Raw genomic sequence first — 21,766 nt, 5'->3', positions numbered from 1 at the left:
TTGGGATAGATCATTGGAAGGGTGTATAAGACTTGAGACAGCTGTGACTAGATCAGGCAAATATTACACCCAGTCCAAGCACTATATAATAATAGAGGTCCCAAATAAAAGAATGGTGAATGTCAGGGGAAGTAAGCTGAAAGCTGTTGGCTTTTAGGAAAATGATGATGATTTGATAACTGGGTTGTTCGGATTTAATGAGATGATGTCTGTAATGGTCTTAAGTGTAGGGCTTTCTTCCTCACAAGTTCTCAATAAATGACCTTTACTGTGAGTACCAGGTCAATGTAGAAACAATGACAAATCAGATGAATCAGTGATTTCCTAGCTTTTGCCTTTATAGAACATTGTTTTCTAAGAACCTAAATGGACCCAGATCTAACAGGAAAGCATTTAATAAATTATAGTCATTATTATTATTGCTGTTGATATTATTAGCATAACATCAACATCAAGGGAGACAGTTAAACTGTCAGGTGCTAAATGCAATGATTGATACATGCACAGTGGGATTAAGCGCACCCCAAGAGAGAAAGCTAGGGGTTTCCCATCTTTGTTAAGAGAAGCACAAAGTTAAACAAGAGTCTTGATAGGACTGAGAAGCTCTGAGTTCTGATAGCAGCTGTGCAATTTAATTTCTTGCAGCCTCATTTGGTCCTCAAGGATTAGATATAATAATATCTCCCAAAATTGCCCAATAAGAATTCTATCTCCCAAGTCCTGACCCGTGACTCAAAATCATCCTGGGAGGATGCTATGGAATGTACAGTTTGAACAAACAATCCCAAGTGATACTTATGATTAGGTAAGTTTGGTAAACAACTAGGTTGGAACAATCTATAAAGGCTACCTGCTCTAAAATTCCAAGAAAGTAAGAGTTTCTATTAAAGAAACCATTTTTGCCCAATCTCAATGACAGAGTGAGAGCTCTTAAGTCCTGAAATTGGGTTCCATTGGCTCTGTGTGTGTACATGTGTGTGCATGTGTGTACATGTGTGTACATGTGCGCATGTACATGTTTGTGTTGTGCATGTGTTCACATGTGCGCTTGTGTGCTTTGCTTGTGTGTACATATATGCACACGTGTGTGTGTGTGTGTGTGTGTGTGTGTGTGTGTGTGTGTGTGTTGGGGGCATTAAGTCCTGAAATTGGGTTCCATTTGCTCTGTGTGTGTACATGTGTGTGCATGTGTGTACATGTGTGTACATGTGCGCATGTACATGTTTGTGTTGTGCATGTGTTCACATGTGCGCTTGTGTGCTTTGCTTGTGTGTACATATATGCACACGTGTGTGTGTGTGTGTGTGTGTGTGTGTGTGTGTGTTGGGGGCATCACTATAGCAATAAGACACTTTAAAAATGCTTAAATCCAAGGTCATCACTCTCCAGGCTAGTTTAGGAATGGCTGGACCAAGGCAGGAGAGATGAACAGATGACCTCATGTTGTCTCTCAGAAACCTATGATTCCATGAGAACGATACAGGTTTTATGCATGATCTGTCCTGTTTACCTCCTCTTGCCTGAAGTCAGTGAGTCATGAAAAACCAAAATTGCTATTGAAATGTCAATTTGGAAGATGTCTTTGGTTTAGTTAGAAGGATTTTTGTGGAAATATGACTTAAGCTTTTGTGTCTCAAAAGATGAGGTGGATTTCCCTGGGAAAAGACTCAAGAAAACCCAAAGAAATGGGAGACTTATTTTGTATTAAATATTTGGAAAAAGACAGGAATCTCAATCCATTAGTCATAACCAAATACCCAGTGATGGTGCTCCTTCTCTGATGACTCTCCTGGAAAGATTAATGGTTCTTTACTGTGAACTTTCCTTTCCACTCTGGGCTCCCACCTGCAGTCTGAGTTGCCTATTTACCTCATGGCTGAACTATTCTAGTAGTCAGCTCTTCTGGTTTAATAATCTCTAATCTATTCCCGCTCCAATCCATTCTATACACTCCTACCAGAATAATCTTCTTGAAATTCTACTTTGCAAACATCAATACCTTTCTTAAAACTTCAATGGTTCCTATTGTGTTTATAGGTAAATATTATAAAATTAAAGATTCTCAGATGGATAGAACCTCACAATCATCACAGTTAGCTCCTCAAATCCAAACACCTTTCTCTGGCATTCAAAGACCTCTTATTTACTCTATATATTAGTCAGGACTCCTGTTTATGAATTACAGAAACTGGCTTGGGGGAAAAGGGAAAGTCAGTGGTTTCAAAGCTAAATAACAGGAAGAAAAGATGTGGCTAGAACCAGGGGCTTGAACATCATCAGGATTCCTTGCTTGTCTCTTCTTTCTTCTTCTCTCTGATAGCTCCCTTTCTCTGCGGCCTCTGGCAACTTTAGCCTCATACTTTTTATAGATTTTCATTGGACAGAAAAAAATTTTCTTTAAGTAATTCCAAATGCACACATGCTAAGGAAGGTCTCTCACTGAATGCCTTGGGGGGAGTGCAAGAAATAGTTGGGTGTTCAGAAAGAGGCTGTTATTGTCAGGCCCCACTGGAACTATGTGGTTGAGTTGGGGTGGGGTGGGAGAGAGCAGTTACCTAAAAGAAGGAGGTGCTTACTAGACTAAACTGAAGAGTTCTGGGTAGATAAAGCAGTTAGTTTCACAACTCACAGTGTATTACTAATAAACTTCTTTGAGCTTATTTTATAGTACTCTTTAAATTTTTATATAAACTACATGAGTCTAGACAATGCTTTTGCATTCCATATGTACATTTTAGCCTCTATGGCTTTTCCAATACAATTCCTTATATCTACATCCCACCTCATTCTCTCTGCCTAGATGTACCTGTAAAACCTAGCTGAAGTTATTGCTTCTTGACCTGCCCTGGGCTTCAGAGATGACAGTTGATGAATGTACCATATTTATGCAATTCAGTTGGTACTAAGTATCTACTGTCCGGTATTAGCAAGTACTCTGCTATGTGTACATCCTGTCTCTCCAACTTGATTCTAGCCATCTTCAGGACAGATGTATTTAAACTCAGCTGCAGAGATAATTGTTATTATTACTGTTAAATCCCTGTTTTATAGTTTCCTAGATTTGAGGAGAGAGAAATTTGGAAAATAACAGCAAGAAAGTCAAAGAATTAGAGCATATAGTTGTATTCAGTATCAACAATCATAATTACACTAATTGAACTGATAGCAGCTGCTATTTTGAACTTTGATCAAGAGAAGAGAATAATAAAAGTATGTCCCTCAGATTGAGTTTGGGCATCAGTTTAGAAAATACCTCCAAAGGTGTTAAGCATTTTGAAAAGGAGCTACTCCTAGGGCTATCAGTCTCTGCATTGGCAAAGAAGAGCATAGAGTTCTCTGTTCTCAGAGCTCTCCCTTTCTCTCACACCTATTTCTACACCTGAGCATAAACACCTTTATGTTTGACAGGGATAGTTTCACAAATAGAAAATTAGAACAACCCAAGACTATGCTCCTGGGAGTAATGATAGTTTGCCACTCTATCTCTTGCTTAGAACTGGTATAAAGTGCACTGTGTTTAGTACTATAATTTGGCACTCAAAAGTATTATTTTCAATGGAACAAAGATTTTCAGTATATGCATACATACTGAAGATAATCTATTGAGTAAGATGCTTAACAAAATAGGTAGAATAGAAAAATCATGGTTAATAAGTAAAAACTTCTTGGAATATTTCATATGACTGGTCTAGAATAAGGATTTCAAAATTATTTCTTGGTCTGTATTCTTTAGTCCATAAAACTAATCCATCAAAAATACTTCACACCTTGTGTAAGGTTCTAGATGAACAAGAGGACACAGTGGGTCTGGACTCATGAGGATAGTTTAAATTCCCATCCAATCTTTCACATCAACTTTTTAAACAGCAAAATTGACCAAGTTCTAACTTCTTCCTGGGAGAAATGCAGAGAACTGGAATTGGTTATGACAAAAACCAAACTAAATTCACCTTCATGACTTAAAAAAAAAACCAACAAAACTGATTGGATGTACAGCACCAAGAGTGAACCCTAATGTAAACTGTAGACTTTGGGTGATAATGATGTGTCTGTGTAGGTTCATCAGTTGTAACAAATGCACTGCTGTGGTGGGGGATGTTGAGAGAAAAGGAGGTTATGCACGCACAGGGGCAGGAATTATGTGGGAATGGTGGGAAGAGTTTATGTTCCAAGGACAGGAGACTAGGTGAGGAGCCTCTGATTGTCTGTGTCCAGCTCTCAGGTCAACCAGTGATCATGTCCACTTGATGACCTCCTCCAACGCTTTTGCACGTTCTTTCTCCATGAACCCCATTGAATACTCACAGAATAGATCAATAGATCAAAAAGAATCATAAGATCTTGGAGGGAGGGGCAGTAGCATTAATCAAAACATTAATGAAGCAGGGGAAAGGGAAAACCCACTGGCTCTAGAACATTGGTGAACACTCATTACAGCTGAGGAAAGGGAACAGAAGGTGGGGAAAAGTCTATTCTTGGGACAAGGGGCAGGATTAGGTGCTGAATCCACAACTGGCAGACTTCAAGTGACAAGTAACAGCAAAATGCTGCTGGGCAAGGGATGGGAAAGGAACAAGAATGTGTAGACAGAAGCTTTTTGAGAAGCAGCTCAAGGGGAAGATCTAAAACTCAAACAGGCATTGCTCTGATACACATCCACCACCCTGAAAACAAGCTATCTATAGGAGTTTGAAATCTCTGATGCACTGAGTATAACCATTGCAAAAAGAAAAGTAAGGAAGAGAGAAGAGAAAAGAGAAGAGAAGAGAAAAGAAGAGAAGAGAAGAGAAGAGAAGAGAAGAGAAGAGAAGGGAAGGGAAGGGAAGGGAAGGGAAGGGAAGGGAAGGGAAGGGAAGGGAAGGGAAGGCAGGAGGGGAGGGGAGGGGAGGGGAAAGAAAGAGAGGAAGGAAGGAAGGAAGAAAGAGAAAGAAAGAAAGAAAAAGAAAGAAAGAAAGAAAGAAAGAAAGAAAGAAAGAAAGAAAGAAAGAAAGAAAGAAAGAAAGAAAGAGAAAGAAAGAAAGAAAGAAAGAAAGAAAGAAAGAAAGAAAGAAAGAAAGAAAGAAAGAAAGAAAGAAAGAAAGAAAAGAAAGAATGAATTAGTGAATTACTAACTGAATTAATGCAAAGCCTTCCATTACAGTTCTAGCAGAAGGACAGGCATGACCATATCCAGGTATATAAACCATTTACCTGTCTCCTGACCTACTCAACACATTTGGCTTTTAACAAAAAAAAAATTATGAGACATACAAAAAGGCAAGAAAAAGCCAGTATACTGCCACGTGACAGAGTAATCATCAGAAATAATTTTCAGCTTTACTATAAAGTGCAAATAATTAAGAGAGTGTGGTATTGGTGGAAGGATAGATTTACAGATAAATGGAACAGAACAGAGAATCCAGAAATAGACCCACACAAATATAATCAACTGATTTTTAACAAAGATGCAAGGGCAATTAAATGGAGAAATGCTAGTCTTTTCAAGAAATCATGTTGGGGGGCACCTGGGTGGCTCAGTTGGTTAAGCAACTGCCTTCAGCTCAGGTCATGATCCTGGAGTCCCGAGATTGAGTCCCGCATCAGGCTCCCTGCTCAGTGTGGAGTCTGCTTCTCCCTCTGACCCTCCCCCCTCTCATATGCTCTCTCTTTCTCTCTCAAATAAGTAAAATCTTTAAGAAAAAAAAAGAAATCATGTTGGAACAACTGGAGGACCATAAGTAAAGAAGGCCGGGGGGGCTTCAGTGTGTATCTCACATCTTATATAGAAATTAACTCAGTAACAAAGGTTAATATCAACAGTAATTAGTCATGCTGATAGCACTGGCACCTGATATGATGTGAGAAGGGCCATTACCTACATGATATTCTTCCCCCAGATCCTTAACATCAGTCTGTTCATGAAAAAACATCAGAAAGACTGAAATTGAGTCACATTTTACAAAACAGCTCACTAGGGATACTTTATACTATCTTTTTAGTGATTCTGTAAATCTAAAGCTGTTTTAAAATTGTAAGTTTTAAGAAAAAGAGAAATGGACATGAAGTCACATACCCTATTTCCCTTGGAGGAGAAGGTTGAGGTAGAGTGAACGCAGAGTAGCAACCAGGGAAGCCAGTGAAACTGGCATTTCAGTGATTTATACTTGATGCCATTAACTTTCAGATGTTTCTCAAGCCTAGTTGGTGCGAGGAGACCATTTCATTTTCTGTAAATAGGAACTTTGGTGGAAGAACTAGAGCCTCTGAAGGGGGAGTGAAGGCTCCTAATGTTAACTCCTGTTCTGCTGCTTATACCCTCAGCACTTAATTCCCACAATTTTTTTCACTTCAAGTATTGCCACGTTGGGATTCTGAGTCTCTGGGTTTGAGCCTCTTGACTTCACCTCTGCTTTTTATTTCCCCAGATTTATGAGTTTGTGTGGTATTTACCTAGATCTGCCCTTCTGTCAAAGTGTCCATAACTGGATGTGATTTCACAAAGGTAGGGTTGATCAGCACCAACGTTGTACTCTAAGTCATAGTCTTACCTTTGTAGCCTACACAATGATGGGATGGAATAGACCCTGTTCACAGTGATATCCCCTTCTTGGGAATTGCAACTGAAAAAGACAGACGCGCACTGGCCACGTCTTTACACCAGTCCCAATCTAGGACAACCAGAGTCTCTATCCCAGGAATGTGAAATTTTGAACTGAAAGATACAGGAATGAAAGACTGAGGAGAAAGTGTAGGAAATTCTGCCCCCAAGGGGCCCACAGTTATTTTCATTCTGTTATTTCTGAGGCTTGGATACAACCTGTATTCGTTTTCTATAGTTGTTGCGGCAAATTACCACACACTGAGTGGCTGAAAACATTAATTCTTTCATTAATAAACATTAATAAAGATACTAATTCTGTCATAGCTCTGGAGGCCAGAAGTCCAAGATGAAGTTGTCAGCAGTGCTGTACTCCCCGCAGAGGCTCTGGGGGAGAATTTGTTCCCTGTCTTCCCTGGGTTCCTTGGCTTAAGGCTTCATCACTCCCATCTCTACCTCTGTCTGCACATCTTCTCTGTCTTTCCCCTTTGTGTGTCTCTTATAAAGACACTTGCCGTTGGATTTAGAGCCCACCAAGATGATTTCCTCATCTCAAGATCCTTAATTACATCTACAAAACCCTTTTTCTAAATAAGGTAACGTTCACAGGCTAAGATATTTTGGGAGAGCACCATCATTCAACCCAATACCCCACCCTTCCAATTATTTTCTTAAACTAAGTAGTGCCAGTTTCCATTACTTGCAACCAAAATAAAACGAGTTTGGTCTCTCGCTGCTAGCCGTGCGGTTGTAAGTGGTTTGCACCGCCCGTATACTAAGCTTGACTTCAGAAATTCTCCAATTTCAATGTAGTAAGAGTTACTTTGGAATTTATTAAGAATGCAGGTTTCTGCCCTCCTCCTCAGTTTCTCAATAAATTGGTCCAGGAATCTGCATTTTTAACAATTCTCAGGTGGTCCTGATAAAAGAACAGGAAAAACTGTGAAACCTCAGACCCATTAACGTCCGATTCAAATAAAAGCAAGAGGAAAAGCAATGAAAAATAATTTGAAAACTTTAATGATGTTGTTTAGATAGTAAAAACATAAAATCTTTTAAATAAAGTACATTCAATTTCTCAGAGCATCTAATATTCAGATAATTTATATTTCATACACTTTCCAACATTAAATAATTGACTAAATAATGCATTTTCTATAAAATGATATTACAGCTTATACAGGTAAAAGTACATTACAAAAACACTCCACACAGGAAGAATGGCAGTACCTATTAAGAAATGCTATAAACTTTCCATTAAAAAATATATTTTATCTCTCATTTGTCATTATAATAAACAGAATATATATTTTTCTTTCTAAAATTGTCTTACACAATTTCCCTTTAGGATGATAATATGTACAAACCTTATATCTGAATGAATATAAATAGAAATACTGTAATAGTGTTATAGATATATTAGTAACTTTTACAGAAAAAAAATATGGCTTTCTAATAAAAGCCTCTAGCACAGCTGAAATCTCAAAGCTATTTAAGTTAGACATTCCCATATTTAGTAAGGCACAATGGATCTAGTTTCTTATTTCCAGTTGAATTACTGCGAGCAGTAATAAGGGAAAATATAGTCAGTAGATACGGGACCAGATCTATCAGTTGGATAAACTATTTGGGGTTTATTGAACTTTTGGGGGAGATGTTAGTTCTTTCTCCACACCATTCTTTCTTTTTGTGCCCTGTGGCCAAATCTAGTCCTTGGAGATGAGAAAGAAATCACTGTACCCCCCTCAAGTGCCTGAGAAACAGTTTACTCATTCATTGGATCTGGTCTATTGTGAGGAAATAGCCCAGTGACCATTTCCGGTTATAAGCAGCTTATTTTTACTGATTGGACCTGGCTCCCTATCATTTCTAAAAATAGCTTCTGATATAATCTGTACATGGTGAAGCTGTGAAGGAACCTGATGGTCTTCTTCAGGCTCTGAGTGACAGTTTTGGGGAAGTGGTATGTTTTCAAGTGCTTCAGCGCATGCATTAAGCCCTTCAGGGTGTCTTGGTCGCCATTTTTTATTCTCCACAGGCTGAGCAGCTTCGGAATCTGCTCACTTGATTTGCACGCCTTCAACGTCTTCTCAATGTCTTCTGTTGTGACTTTCTTCCCCGGCAAGCTTTCCATCAAGGTCCGGAGCTGCTCGAAGGTGAGGTTTGTGTGTCCAATGTGCCGCTGTACGCTGTTTTCACACAGGTCGATATCTGCGACAAGCAAAAGCCCGGAGAGACGGTCACATAATGGATATTCTAAAGCCACCACCACAAAACGACCGTGAGGCAGAAGGAGCTTCTCCCAGAACTTCATAAATTTATTTTAAGGATAACCTTCCCCTTCCTTTTTATGGCGGAGGGGAGGGCTAAGTGATGCTAGTCATTTGTGAGAACTGAGTTGAATATTATTTCGTGTTATAAAGGGTAATGTGCTTTATGTATTCTAGGCATCCAGCAGAGCTTTGTGAAAAGCCCTAATTTTGGAAATGAACAGTAGAAAACTATAGACACATCACCCTCAGTTTTCTAAGAAAAACTGGAAAAATTAAAACGATAACATTTCAGAAAAATAGGAATAAAGTATTCGACTTAGCCATTTTGTAATATAAACTTTCATTAGTGGTTATGTGATATATACCTCATTTGAAGAGTCGGGTGTGACAAATGGTCTTTAATAAATAGCACCAGAGGATTACTATGGAGGAGGAGGAGATCTGAAAAACTCAGTAGAATGAGGACAAAGAATGGTAGGATTCATATGGCCTAGAGAATATTTCAGTAATGAGCTGGGACATAAACATAAGAGGGGGTATCTAACATTTCCATTAATGACATGAGTCATTTGCTGTCTGTGAGCCCTAAGGCAAGTCAGTTCATCTTTTTGGACTGAAATGTGCTTATTTATAAAATAGAGAATTTGGCCCCTTCCAATTCTAACAGTCTCTGATTCTCTTATCCCATCTCTTCCCCCCCGCCCTTTTCTTCCTGCTTCAGGGCTAATTATACTTTCAAAGAATACATTTTATTTGCCAAAAACAGAAGAAAACTTTACTCTGCACAAGTGAAAGTCAAAAATCTTAAGTCTCCTAACATAACAGGCCTCAGTTTCAGATGTTTGAGGCTTTTTGGGAAGTATAGGACTCTTTGGTCATCTAACTACAGGTAAAGAGCAGATGGGTTTCTCACTTTGTCTGCATTATGAAAATCTTCCTCCTCCTTTCTGGCAGGTGCTCCCAATGCTAACTGAAGTCAGAACTCTTTCGACTGTATATCCTAAAGCTTACAGTCCACACTGCATGAAACTTCCTTTTCCCCTTGGATTCTTTCCCATCATAACACACACACACACACAGTTTCTAAAGGAGACTTTTTTTATAAAAGTCTAAAACATGAGAGTACTTGGTTTTAACTAGCCCTTTTCTCTAAGAAGCTCAAACACTTTACAGACCTCATCTCATTAATCCTCACAACATATGCTATTAAAATGGTAATTTTAAAAATAGGCTATGCTGTTAGGATTAACGAGAGGACATCTGTAAGACACTTGGAGGCCCTCTGGACAGAATTACCAAATAAATACAAATAAATACAACACAGCTTCTTGGTGGAAATGCAAGATAAGATCCAAAGTGTTTAAAGAACATCTAGGTAGGCCAGAGGGGATGCTAATAAAACTGCTAAGGGATCTAGAGGTGGAATTCCTGAGGTCTAGTCCTGTATTGAAATGGACTGTCTCTTGTTTTAGAATGTTCCATATACTTTAAAAAGCAGTCGGGGTGTGGAGGAGGTGAGAATAAAACCTTGCACGACTGCTCTAGGGATATCTTCTATAACACTGCTTGGTGAAAACATTTTAGTCCAATAGTAATTCCCAAAGGGAAACATTGTCCACACAACTAAACAGGTACATAGTCTTCTTGTTTATGATAAATAGGTGTGATTTCTGCTTGATTTGTTTATTTCAGGTTACCATACCTTGGAAGATCTTCTTGAACATATCTTGATCTTTGTTTTGATGCTTCCATAACTTCAGGAGCTGGAAAGTTTGCTCTTGTGGGCTGTGTCGCCGTTTTATCCTCTCTACGCTCTCTACGTTTACTCTGGTGCCCGGCAAATTGTCGACCAGGACACTGAGCCAATTAGGGGTGAACTTTGTAGGAACAGCAAACCTGAAGAATGCCTCCTCACACAGGGTGACGTCTAAAGGTGGGAAAACCAAGAAGATTTACTTAGCAACTGGATTCTTGGAAGTCTAGTGGGCAATAAATAAATAAGCCAACACAATCGGGGTTTTTCAAAATCAAATGTGTTAAAATGTGAAGTTCGGATAAAATCAACCCTCTGTTGGCTGGTCTTAGTGGCAGATTGTCAACCCAACTGGGCTTATGTCCTTTCTAATGTTCTTTTAGGGCATTTAGGGGAGAGAATTTAACAAATGTCTAATGAAAACATTGCTATAAATAAATTGCAGCAAAAAATTCTGTGTCTCGATATACACATTCACATATTTTAATGTAAATATTAAATATCCCGTTAAAGGGTTAGCTAGCATCCACAGGTTACTTCAAGATCAATGTCAAAACAAATATAATTACTGTCTTTAGAGGAGCATGAAAAGTAACCTAGAGTAGTATACTGTTTTCTGCACACACATAAACACATAGTTTACCTTTGAGAACAAGGACGGAGATGGATGTATAAGCATACATTAAGTGGGAAAATAATCAACACAAAAAAATATGCCATTTAGAAAAGAGGTACAATGGCCTGAGTGTCTGGATAGATTAAGAGTTTGTCTTCAGATTCATCAGACCTGGCTTTGAATTCTGACTGCCACTTCACCACCTATCCTGAACCTGAGCAAACTTCACAGTGTTTTTGTAAAGATTAAAGCTCATATAGCAGAAGTACCTGGCACATAGTAAGTGCTCAATGAATGATAAAAATAAAACTAAAAATGAATTAAATAGAGTGTTAAAGTTAGAAGTCGCTCCTCTTATCACTCCTTCCCTCATCCCATTGTTTGACTAGGAAAACAGAAAGGCTAAATGACTTGTCGAAGATTCGGATTACAGGGTGAAAACATGTTGGAACTGGGTGTGAATCTTAAATATCTCAGCCCGCATTCCTATGTTTCATATTCTTCTATGTCATACGAAAAGATGCTTGGGGGGAGTCAAGCTGGTTAAATGATAAAAGGCAGGTCATCTTTGGTGTGATGCATCCTTGATAGAAGGTCTGAGATTAGTCTAGTGGTAGGAATGACACCACTACGGGATGCAGTCACATAATGAGCTTGGAGCTAGTGACCCTTCGTGAATACAGAGTTTAGGACAATCAGGGGAACTGATCACTTCTGTGCAGTCGAGGCAGTAACACCACAGGTAACAAAGCCAGGTTTGCACTGTCTGATTTGTTACCAGTTTACGTCACGATGCTTCTTGGTTGCCAGTTTTTATTCTTTTTTTTTTCCTGTTTTTATTCTTAAAAGTAATAAAAATGTATGATTTACCAAAAACTCTACAATTCGGACTGATAATTTGGCCTTAGACATAATCTTTACACAACCCCTTTCCCCATGGGTAAGATTTGATTCAAGTGTAAAAGGGAGAAAGTCAAGTTTGGGAGCACGATCATGACAAGGTGAGACCTCTGGAGAGATTGTGACTTGTGGTCTTAGTGAGGCAGAGAATAGTCGTAGCCGGTTAACATTCAAGAATGGAAAAATATGGTTCTCTAAGAAGCTAGCCAGAGGATCTTGCATTCAATTCAGAGGTGGTACAAAGGCTGACATTTTGAAATATAATTACCTATTCCACATTTTTGAGTCGATTCACTGTTTCCAGAACATACATTGTCATGAGTTTCATTTCCTTTCTGAGTTAGAAGGAGACCAAATGCACTGCAGTTGGTGTGTTTTCTACAGGGTGCTTTAGATGACGTCTCATTCGAGAAGAACCCATCTGGACATCTTTTGCAAACTGTATTTCGCTCTGGGGTTCCTACAGAAAATACCAAGCAATTTAGCACTTTCTTCTCAAATACTTTCACAGCAGACAGTTCCTCTTAAGACCGTTTTGGAAAGACTTTCCACTTGGTTTTTACTGCTACTATCATGTTGCACAAAACTTCAAGCATTTTTCACTTCATTAGACAGAGAAGGAAACCTCTACAGTTAGCAGCCCCTCAGCAGTCTCCCTTCCCTGTAATACAAACACAAGTGTGTTTTGCTGTTACCTACAAAACACGAAATGAGAGGAAAGGAAACAGTAAGGGTGTTCATTTGTCCTGCCTGTGCTCAAGCATCGGTGAGGTTTTCAGCCAGATTCTTCACACATTTCTTTCTGGAAAATCATGAAGATAACTGCTGTGTGTCTGCCATAATAGCATTCTTTGAAATCAGTACCCACTGAACGCTGGGTTGTTAAATTCCAATCGGTGCCTCCTGAAGTCCTGTCTTTCCTGAAACCTAATTGTGAAGCAACTCATAAGTAATGCTAACCTTGAGAAGTAAAAATTTACAACATTATAATAAACTTTTGAAGGTGGCAATAAAGTTGGTCACTGACTCAAAAGCGTAAGCCTGCAGTTAAGCTACACAGTAAATGGGAGATGATAAACCGTTTGCTTAAACTATTGAGTTTTAAAAGAGCACAGTCGTTAAAATTTCAGGGAAGGGTGATTGCAAGGGCATTTTATTTCATGGTGGAAAGATACTTGATAAGTTTGGAGAACTCGCTGGTTAGAAAAACTTGAACCAGTCAACAACTAAAGATAAATACCCTCAAACCCTTGACTCTGTTATGCGCAGCCAAATTACACATTACAGTGTATTTGCATATGAAAATACCTCCATCTAGTGTAAGCTAGTTGAACAGATGCAGACTTCAATATTCAAATAGTTTTCCAGGCCAATTCTGGCTCAGGCGAGATAACAAATACAAAAGGGACAAATGAAAGCTACAGAAAGTTAATAAACTTCATTTATTAAAAATTCAAACTCCCCACCTCATTGTATCAAGACCAGAAGAAAGAAAGAAAGAGCAAAACAGTTTGGTTCTAGTTTCAGCTCCTGCTTCTTCTAAAGGGATGGATGATGCACTGATCAGTAAAAATGACAAAGGGCTGGCAAAAAAAAAAAGAGGAAGGGGCTAACCATGGTCTGAATCTTTCCCATGCCATTTCCAGCATTGCAGTGACATTGTGTTAGGAAAAACTTTACATAGGGTTCTAATTTTTTTGTTTTGTTTTGTTTAATACTTTCTTACTACACCTCTCTCCTTCAATGGGATCCAAATGCACACCAGTTCCTACAATATCATAAGCAGAGGTATTTGACTCCATAGTATTCTGTCACTGCACAAAGAAGAATCTTATCATTCTTCAGATACATGCTGAAGGCTTGGGTTGCGCCATGCATCTGGATGAGAAGGTCAACGATACAAGACATTCTTTCAGGTAATGGAGCTTGTAAAGTTCTTTAACAAACAGAATCCAAGAATAATGGAAGGTAAAGTTTCTGAAACATTTGGGAGGCTTTCAACAATGACCTTTCTGAACAGGACTTCCCTCTTTTATCGTTGTTAGAACTTTCTGTAAAAAAAGATTTACCTATCTAAGTAAATGACTTTGCTTTATTAATATCCATGGAAATGTAAACGGTATAACCTGACAGGCAAAATGGGAGATACTATAATGAGGAGAGGAGCTCTGCTCTCCCGTTGAGGATGTCACCATGCCAGCCGTACGGAAGGACATCGGAATGACAGGACACACAGACAGATGGGAGTAGGTAAAACATAGAAAGGAGACAATCTGACTTCAAAACGACAGCAGCAAGGAATGGTTAATACTTTTTGGAATAACACTGCATAGTCCTTCGTTCTCTTTGGACTGGAAACCTCTTATTTTCCATGAGGAACTCTGCCCTGTGGGTTTTTAGGGAGGGAGAGGTAAGTAAGCAAGCCCCACTGTGGTAGCGCAAAATAAAATGTGTCTCTTTGTCTGTCTTCTGGCTGCCTGCTTGCTTCATTCCCTAAACAAATTTTCATGCTGATGTGATAAAATTCCTTGCCATTTCCATTATTTTCCAAATTTTTCTAGTTTCCAAGCTGTAGAGTCCCTGCTTAATTAATTTTTCTGCATATACAACTGAACTGAATTGAATTAAACGGATTTGGTTTTGTTGGGTGAGTTTGACGCCCCCTACAATTTGGTTTAGGTTTTGAATCCCAAAGCATCATCCAATAAACGCTAGGAAGTGTCACCCATTTCTCCCTCAAATACTCATGCTAGAGACATTTTAAGGGACACTCATGCAATTTGCACCTCCTGTAATTATTCTTAAACAATTCACAACTTAGGAAACGAAATAGATTTCAACTTTTGAATGTTTCCTTCGTATGCCTTTAAACTTAAAATATTTGCCATCGAATAATTTAGGCTCTGTGTATCACAACTTCTGAACGTTAAAATAATTACAAGTAATGAGCGTCCTCTAAGCCAGTGGTTCTCAACCAGGGGGGATGTGGCATCCAGGGGACAACTGACAATGTCTGGAGATATTTTTGGTCGTCATAACTCAGGGAGCAGTGCTGATGGCCTCTAGTGGCTAGGGACTAGGGATGTTGCCAAACATTCTACAATGCACCGGACAGCTGCCCACAAAAAGAATTATCCAGCCCTAAATGTCAGTAGCACTGGGGGTGAGAAACTCTGCTTCAGAATCTATACTGATTACTACTTCCTCCAGAAAAGTGGGAAAAAAAAAAAAAAGTAAAGTAAGTGAATATTCTTAATTTTCCCAAGCCACAAGAGGATACAGCCTACATTGAAGCTTCGTGAATGTGGTAGGAAAAAACGTGGGTTGCAGCTTTAAAAGATTCAGTGCACATGCACACTGGCCCTAACCTATGCTGTTCAAAATGCAAGAAGAGAAAAGTACTTTGTTTGTAGACAAGTACTGACTCTTGGCTTGACAATCTGTTTTGTCTAAGATAAAGAATAAGCTCATTTTAAGAGATGCTGCCGGTCTTTATCCTCACAGACACTCGACGCCCATGCCAAGGGAAGAACTAGCTTCGTTTTTAATAATGAAATGCATTTCCCCTAACCATTCTCATTTTTTACATAACTAATTATAACTGCTCATTGTTAGCACTCCAGAGCCTCATTAATATCAGCCTAATTACTCTCTTGGTATCAATTATCATTTCTGATGTTTGTCAAAAAGCACTGCAGTCTGAAGCTGTCCGGGCTGAAGGGAAGCACAGAGGTATGTATCAGCTATTTACACAGTGCGACTCCGAGTGTGTCCCTTTAAAAAAGAGCACTCCATCACGCATCTCATTAAAGAGCCTTTTGCCGCACTGGAGATTTGTCACTAAATTGCCCCCGAGTGGCAAAGTATTCCTCTGAGAAACGGTCCTTTGGCAGCAAGCCAGCCCCATAGGACGTACCTAGCAGGTTCTATTACCTTTGCAATCTGCTATCCTACAATATCACCAGGCCAAAAGCGTTCCCTTAAACTTTCAGTACTACCTGACTCTACGATCTCATTGATTTTGCCGCATGTCGAGAGGCGATGCGTACCAGCGTGGAGCACTCCAAACCCAGGGGGACAGCTCCTGTGCTTCAGGCAGAACTCAAGCTCCAGGTAGCGCCCTTCCTCACACTCGCACACCCGATTGTGGGTGCGATTGCACTCCTGCTTGACGTACTGGAGCTCCTTGCACACCGGGGTGCAGTACAGACACTCGTCGCTGGTGTGCCATCGGTCTGTGTAGTAGTGGCTGGGACAAGGGGCGCACACGGTCTTCCGCCTTGCTGTGCAGTGCTGTTTTAGGGAGGTGCCGGGAGGACATTTGTCACACATCAGCTGACGAGAGGTCTCTGGGTCATAATGAAGGTACTTTGGAGGAAAGGTTTCCTGGGTGGTCCATTTAATGGAGATGTCCAGGAACTAGGAGAGACGGAAACGGTGAACACGTTAGCATGGAGATAGGGTGGCTCTTCTGTGCAAAAGCATCGTTCTACTCAAAAAGTCCTTTACTACCTGAAGCCTCGTTACCTTCCTGCCTACAGGGCTGCACCACAGAAAGAAGTTCAGAAGCCCTAATTCTTGCGTCCAGTAGCTTAATCTCAAAGACCAAGATGGGGGTGGTAACACACATTGTATTAAGTAAACCCAGGGTCATAGATGACAGGACTAATGAGCTGGATGAATTAGTGGTTCTCAGAATCCAGAATCTACGCCAGAATCTCCTAGACTCCCTGATAAAAACGCGGACTCCTGGGATTCAGACCTCTACCCATTCTGATTCCACAGGTGTACAGCTGGGATTTGGGATTTTAAAAAATCCCCCCTGCAGTGACTCCAATGCGTGGAATCCATACTCAATAACTATTCTTTCGTTTATTCGCTTCACAAATAGCTATTGAGCCCTTAATATGTGCCAAGCTCTGTGCTGGGCAATTAGAATGCAGCAGTTAAGTAAAAGTCAAGAAACCCTGCTCTGGCGGAGTATACAATACACTTGGGTGGTGGGTAAGAGAATAAATATTACAGATAAATTGCATGTTAGAAGGTAAGTGTTGTAAAAAAAAAAAAATCAGCAAGTCAAAGAGATTGGAAACATGGAGGGTGGGAGACTAACAATATTTAAATGGGGAGGTTGCTGTAGCTATATTTAGGACTTGATGTAGAGTGAAAGAAAGAGTTGGTGATGTGTGAAGACTGCATTTACATCAACAGTCATCCTGATCATTCATTCATTCATTCATTCTTGCAGCCGCTATGCACTGAATGCCTACCAGGAATGCACCAGGAATATGCTGGTAAGTGAGACATACACCCTGTCCTCATGGAGCCTGCAATTCATGGAAAAATTCCTAGAATTTTAAGACTGATATTTCTTCCAGAACATCATATGGTCCAGTCTTGACTCTTATAGGTAAATGATGTCAAGAAAATTAAAGGACCACCTCTTTTCAGGTTGATTAGGAAAAACCTCAGGGAACAGGCAGGGTTTCAGAAGTTTCTATACATAATGTCAGGAAGAGGTCCAGTACAGCAGGAGAGAAAATTTCGTGAGTGAGGGTCCTTCTTGGGAGGACAGCTCCAACTGGGTGCTCTGTCTTGTATTCTAGATCTTCAAGGGAACATGGAATTAGTTCTTCACACTAATTACAGAAATCACATGCTAAGAAACAGTGTTGTTTGTGTGTAGGGGGTGGTTTATTTGGTTTTTATTGTTTGTTTATGGTACAGGGATCAACACTGACTATTTTCAGGCTGTGGGGAGGTGGCAGACCAAACACAATAATTTTTTCCAAACTTCTCTTCTTTATAGAACACAGGAAATCCCACAGAAGCCCCTTGACCTGGGAAAAGCATGGGAGCTAGGGAAACAGCACTCCCTTTTGAATTCGGAGTGACAAAGGTAAAGAATGGCCCTTTTCATAAGCATTTGGGCATTTTCATCTAATTAACAACACATTCACTTCTTACTGGAACATGACAAGCGTCAGGGCTGACTAGACCTAATATGAGCTGATAAACCAGAAGAAAAGAACAAAATATCTCACCTCAGGCTATGGACTTTGGAACCAAGAGAATTTTCAGAGTCCTGTGAGGTAAAGGACTCCTAACCAACAAAAAGAATACAACGCAAAATCAGGGCTGCTCTGGGGATCTTCTCAAGACACCCTCGTGACCTGAGGGTTTCTAGAGAAAATATGTTCTTGAATTTCTCTGGGGCTTTCTATTGGCTAAAAGTTCATCAACATTAGTAGAAAGAAGAAATGAACCAGTAGTGGGTGGAAACTGGTTTGCTCTGAATCTTTCAGAAATTTGGAATCTATTTATTCATTCAACACACATTTGGTGAGTACCCACTGTGCACCAGGCACTGTAGAAGGAACTTAGCATATAGTGGTGCACAAAACAAAGATGGTTGTTGCCTTGAAGGAGCTCAGTCTAGCGAGGGGTAGATGGCAAAGAAGTGAAGAAATAAATAATTACAAGTAGCAATCAGTGTTTCGAAGGAAACAGAGCAAGATGGAAAAGCTTGGTGGCTACTTGGTCACTTGAATGGTTTATGCTACCTCTCTCAAGGCCCCTTGTGTGGATTTGGCTTAAATATTTCTAAAATCTTCAAAGCTAGGGAATGAAGTTTTCCTGATGCAACTTGCAGACACATGGAAGCAAGGAGAAATGCTTTTTTCTCTTGCTGTTCACCTTTGATTTCCTGAAAGACCATTTTTAAAGATCATGTCACTTTCAAGAGCCTTGACTCTGAGGTGCAAAGGGACACCTTTGTCCTCTGTGCTACTGCTGAGTGAGCCCCATCTCGGTAGGACTGGAATTCCTAAAACTTCCTCCAGCCTGACTCCCCATCAGTCCCCCTTTCCCACAACATGGCTCAGTTGTGCCCATTTACTCATCAGCTGACTCTTTCCTCCCTTACCAAGAAGTGATGAGGATGGTATGGGAACCACCGACCCCCAAGATGGTGCTTGTGTTCCTCACTAGAAGGAGCCACACAAATTGAAGATCTGACCAAGAAAGCTGATGCAATTTATATTTTTCTAGGCAATTGGACATGACACTGTTGGTTTCCAGAAACCATGCTTTGGAAATTAGTTGCCATTTCTTCAAAATACAGGGAAGTTGAGGTGAAAGGAATCCACAGAGAAATAAATAAATAAGGTTGACTTAAGGATTAGATTAGTGAAGGTAATTTCTCCAAGGCATGGGATTCTCCAAGGCATGGGATTATCATTTATATTTTTAAAAAATCAGAAAGCCATGAGGAACTGCAAAATAACTTGTTTTTAGCAACTTCTATTGGGCCTCTGTGTTTTATTTGAAAATTTTCCACTTTGGTAAAAAGACAGAACTGTGTGGCCGAACATGGACGGGTAGGTCTCAATCTCTGGTTAGCCCCAGTTCCCACACAGAATTTCTGGAACCAGCTACTGGACAGAGGATGGGCAAGATCAATAGAGCTCTTCATCTCAGTCCTGTCTCTTACTTTCTTCAGCATTTCCTGGAAAAGCAATGAAAAAGATGCCATAGGAGGACACATCATCTTAACACTGGCTCCATCTCCTTTGTCAGCTGATAGTATTTAAAATCCATGAGAATTCAAAAATAAATTTCTCTGTAAAATGCATAACCGCTGACAAACATCTGTGAAGGCTAGGACATGTGCACAGGTGTGTCGGCAGAAGCCTAAAGTGCTCTCTGTAGAAGGGGCCACTCTGCTTTGGGTGTTTTATGTTTGGCTTTTAAAGAAAAATTAAATGGGATTTTTCTCTTTATTTTTTCTTTCTTCCTCCTCCCATTCCCTATGCGTCCATCCTTTGGTCTAGACCACTTGTGCTTGAGGGCATCTGGGAGTCCTCCAACCTAGTGCTACCCCGCCTGGTTTTCCCGAAGCCCCAGTGCACTTCTCCTTGAAAAGACACTTAAAGCGCCATCTCTGATAATTTTGTCCTTCTCCTTCCATTTTTAATGGCGGACAGTGGTTAAAGAATTTTCTATTTCAACCCAACCATCTTTCCTCATCTATAAAATGTTAGTAGAGGATGGTGGTGAGTGAGTTGAATCGTTGTTCTCCAAAGCCCATTCTAGCTACCATTATAATATTCTCTGGTCTGGGGCGCCTGGGTGGCTCAGTCACTTAAGCATCTGCCTTTAGCTCAGGTCATGATCCCTGGGTCCTGGGACTGAGCCCCGCATCAGGCTCCCTGCTCAGTGGAGAGCCTGCTTCTCCCTCTGCCCCTCCCCCCTGCTCCTGCTCTCTCTCTCTCTCTCTCTCTCTCTCTCTGACAAATAAATAAATAAAATCTTTAAAAAAAATATTCTGTGGTTTGACAGCATTTAATTAGCTAATAGGCTTGGAAATAAATGTCTTGCTTTAACTCCCTTCCTACTTCTTGCTCCACTGTTTTATTTGTGAAACCACTTTGGACAGCAGAACGCTCTTTTTCCAATCTCCACTTTTCACACTCACCCATGCCTTCTACTCCCTCTGTAGAACCAACGGATGCCCCAGTGACCTGAATTCCCAGCTATCCCTCCTCCTCTGACATGCCGTCTTTTATCTGCTCTTACCGCGGAGTTGGTCCCTCACGAAAGTCAGTTGTATGTTTGTTGCTGAATCTGTTCATGCTAGTTGTATGTATGTATCTGTTTATGCTACAGCTGTAACTATCCTTAAGTAATTCAGTTAAATATTATGTAAATTAATCAACATGGGTGTGAAAAAATTATTATTTTTCTAGGAAAATGCTTTGGGAATGACTTGATAAAGATGAGCCACAAAGAAGCAAAAAAAAACAAAAATGTACTACAGAATTTGGAGTAGCTGAGACAACTGTAAAAACAAAATGGGGTAAACGTCTAGAATAATCAGTTTGTTTCATAAATGTCTTTTAAGTGCCAAAATTGAAATGGATGGGCCATACGTAATAGAACAGGGTTTTGTAAGAAAGACAGCATAGGACTTCAGGGAGCAAACACAGATTCCAGGAAAAGCCTTGGCCAACTCTCGAAATACGGGTGAATGAATGTTTATTTAAATGTTTTAGTTTCCGATATATGTGTATAATTTTTATTATTAAATGTTTTAATTGATTTTCTTGTTAATCATCTAACTCTTAGTCCCAAACATACAAAATCTCTAATTGGCATTCTCCATATGTAAGAGGTAGAGTGGTATGGTAACGGTATGTGCAGGTAACAAAAAATGGACAATATGAAGATGGAATTCTGTTTTGTCTATTCCATTCAAACGTGTGTGCATCAAATCTCTACTCTGTGATAGGCAGTAGAATTAAAAATAACCTTTATAATATTTTGGTTTGTACCTACATTAGAATGTTTTATTATTATTATCGTTAAGTTTCTACCAGCTACAAAAGTGAGTCTTACAGTGAGTAAATAACTGCCCTAGGTCACAGTCATTAGTGGAAGCAGAATTCAAACCCAGAGCACGTGCCATATAATCTTGTTTTTTGGTCAAATTCTTTAACACTTACCAAATGCTCTCACTTATGCTATAAGCCTTCATGCATAGTCTAAGAGTAAGACCTGATGTGCTTATTTTTCATTTAGACCCAAGAGCATAGAGTTAGGAGATCATGAAAGATCAACCAAAGCCTTCCTCAAGTCCAGATGAACTG

At 39.8% G+C, this 21,766-nt stretch overlaps 1 protein-coding gene and 2 long non-coding RNA genes across 18 annotated transcripts in view; 2 read left to right on the top strand and 1 right to left on the bottom strand.

Annotated features, from left to right (window-relative positions):
• The window catches only part of LOC118553314 (uncharacterized), a 257,392-nt gene extending 245,289 nt beyond the window's left edge, over positions 1 to 12,103 (top strand). For 13 of the 16 annotated variants that reach the window (XR_013447726.1, XR_013447725.1, XR_013447715.1 and 10 more), the window contains 3 exons: positions 8,704 to 8,733; positions 9,572 to 9,739; positions 10,543 to 12,103. This is a non-coding gene — a long non-coding RNA (uncharacterized LOC118553314). Of the gene's footprint in view, positions 1 to 6,404; positions 6,482 to 8,615; positions 8,734 to 9,571; positions 9,740 to 10,542 lie in introns of all 16 variants that reach the window. The other 3 variants (XR_013447728.1, XR_013447727.1, XR_013447729.1) reach the window with 3 other exon arrangements.
• TNFRSF11B (TNF receptor superfamily member 11b) overlaps positions 7,575 to 21,766 on the bottom strand; it is a 28,535-nt gene continuing 14,343 nt past the window's right edge. Inside the window, exons 2-5 of the mRNA XM_036120270.2 lie at positions 16,169 to 16,538; positions 12,388 to 12,579; positions 10,553 to 10,777; positions 7,575 to 8,788 (exon numbers count right to left, since the gene is read on the bottom strand). Coding sequence (XP_035976163.1) covers positions 8,400 to 8,788; positions 10,553 to 10,777; positions 12,388 to 12,579; positions 16,169 to 16,538 — 1,176 coding nt within the window. The 3' untranslated portion in view covers positions 7,575 to 8,399. The remainder of the gene's footprint in view (positions 8,789 to 10,552; positions 10,778 to 12,387; positions 12,580 to 16,168; positions 16,539 to 21,766) is intronic.
• Positions 17,311 to 21,399, top strand: LOC144381707 (uncharacterized). Its single transcript, XR_013447477.1, has 3 exons — positions 17,311 to 17,413; positions 17,929 to 18,018; positions 20,620 to 21,399. It is a non-coding gene; the product is annotated as an uncharacterized LOC144381707 (long non-coding RNA).

This window comes from Halichoerus grypus, chromosome 5 (genome assembly GCF_964656455.1).
Source record: "Halichoerus grypus chromosome 5, mHalGry1.hap1.1, whole genome shotgun sequence".
Classification (NCBI taxonomy): Eukaryota; Metazoa; Chordata; class Mammalia; order Carnivora; family Phocidae; genus Halichoerus; species Halichoerus grypus.
Note: the sequence above shows the minus strand (reverse complement) of the source record. Positions and strands in the feature narration are given on the sequence as shown.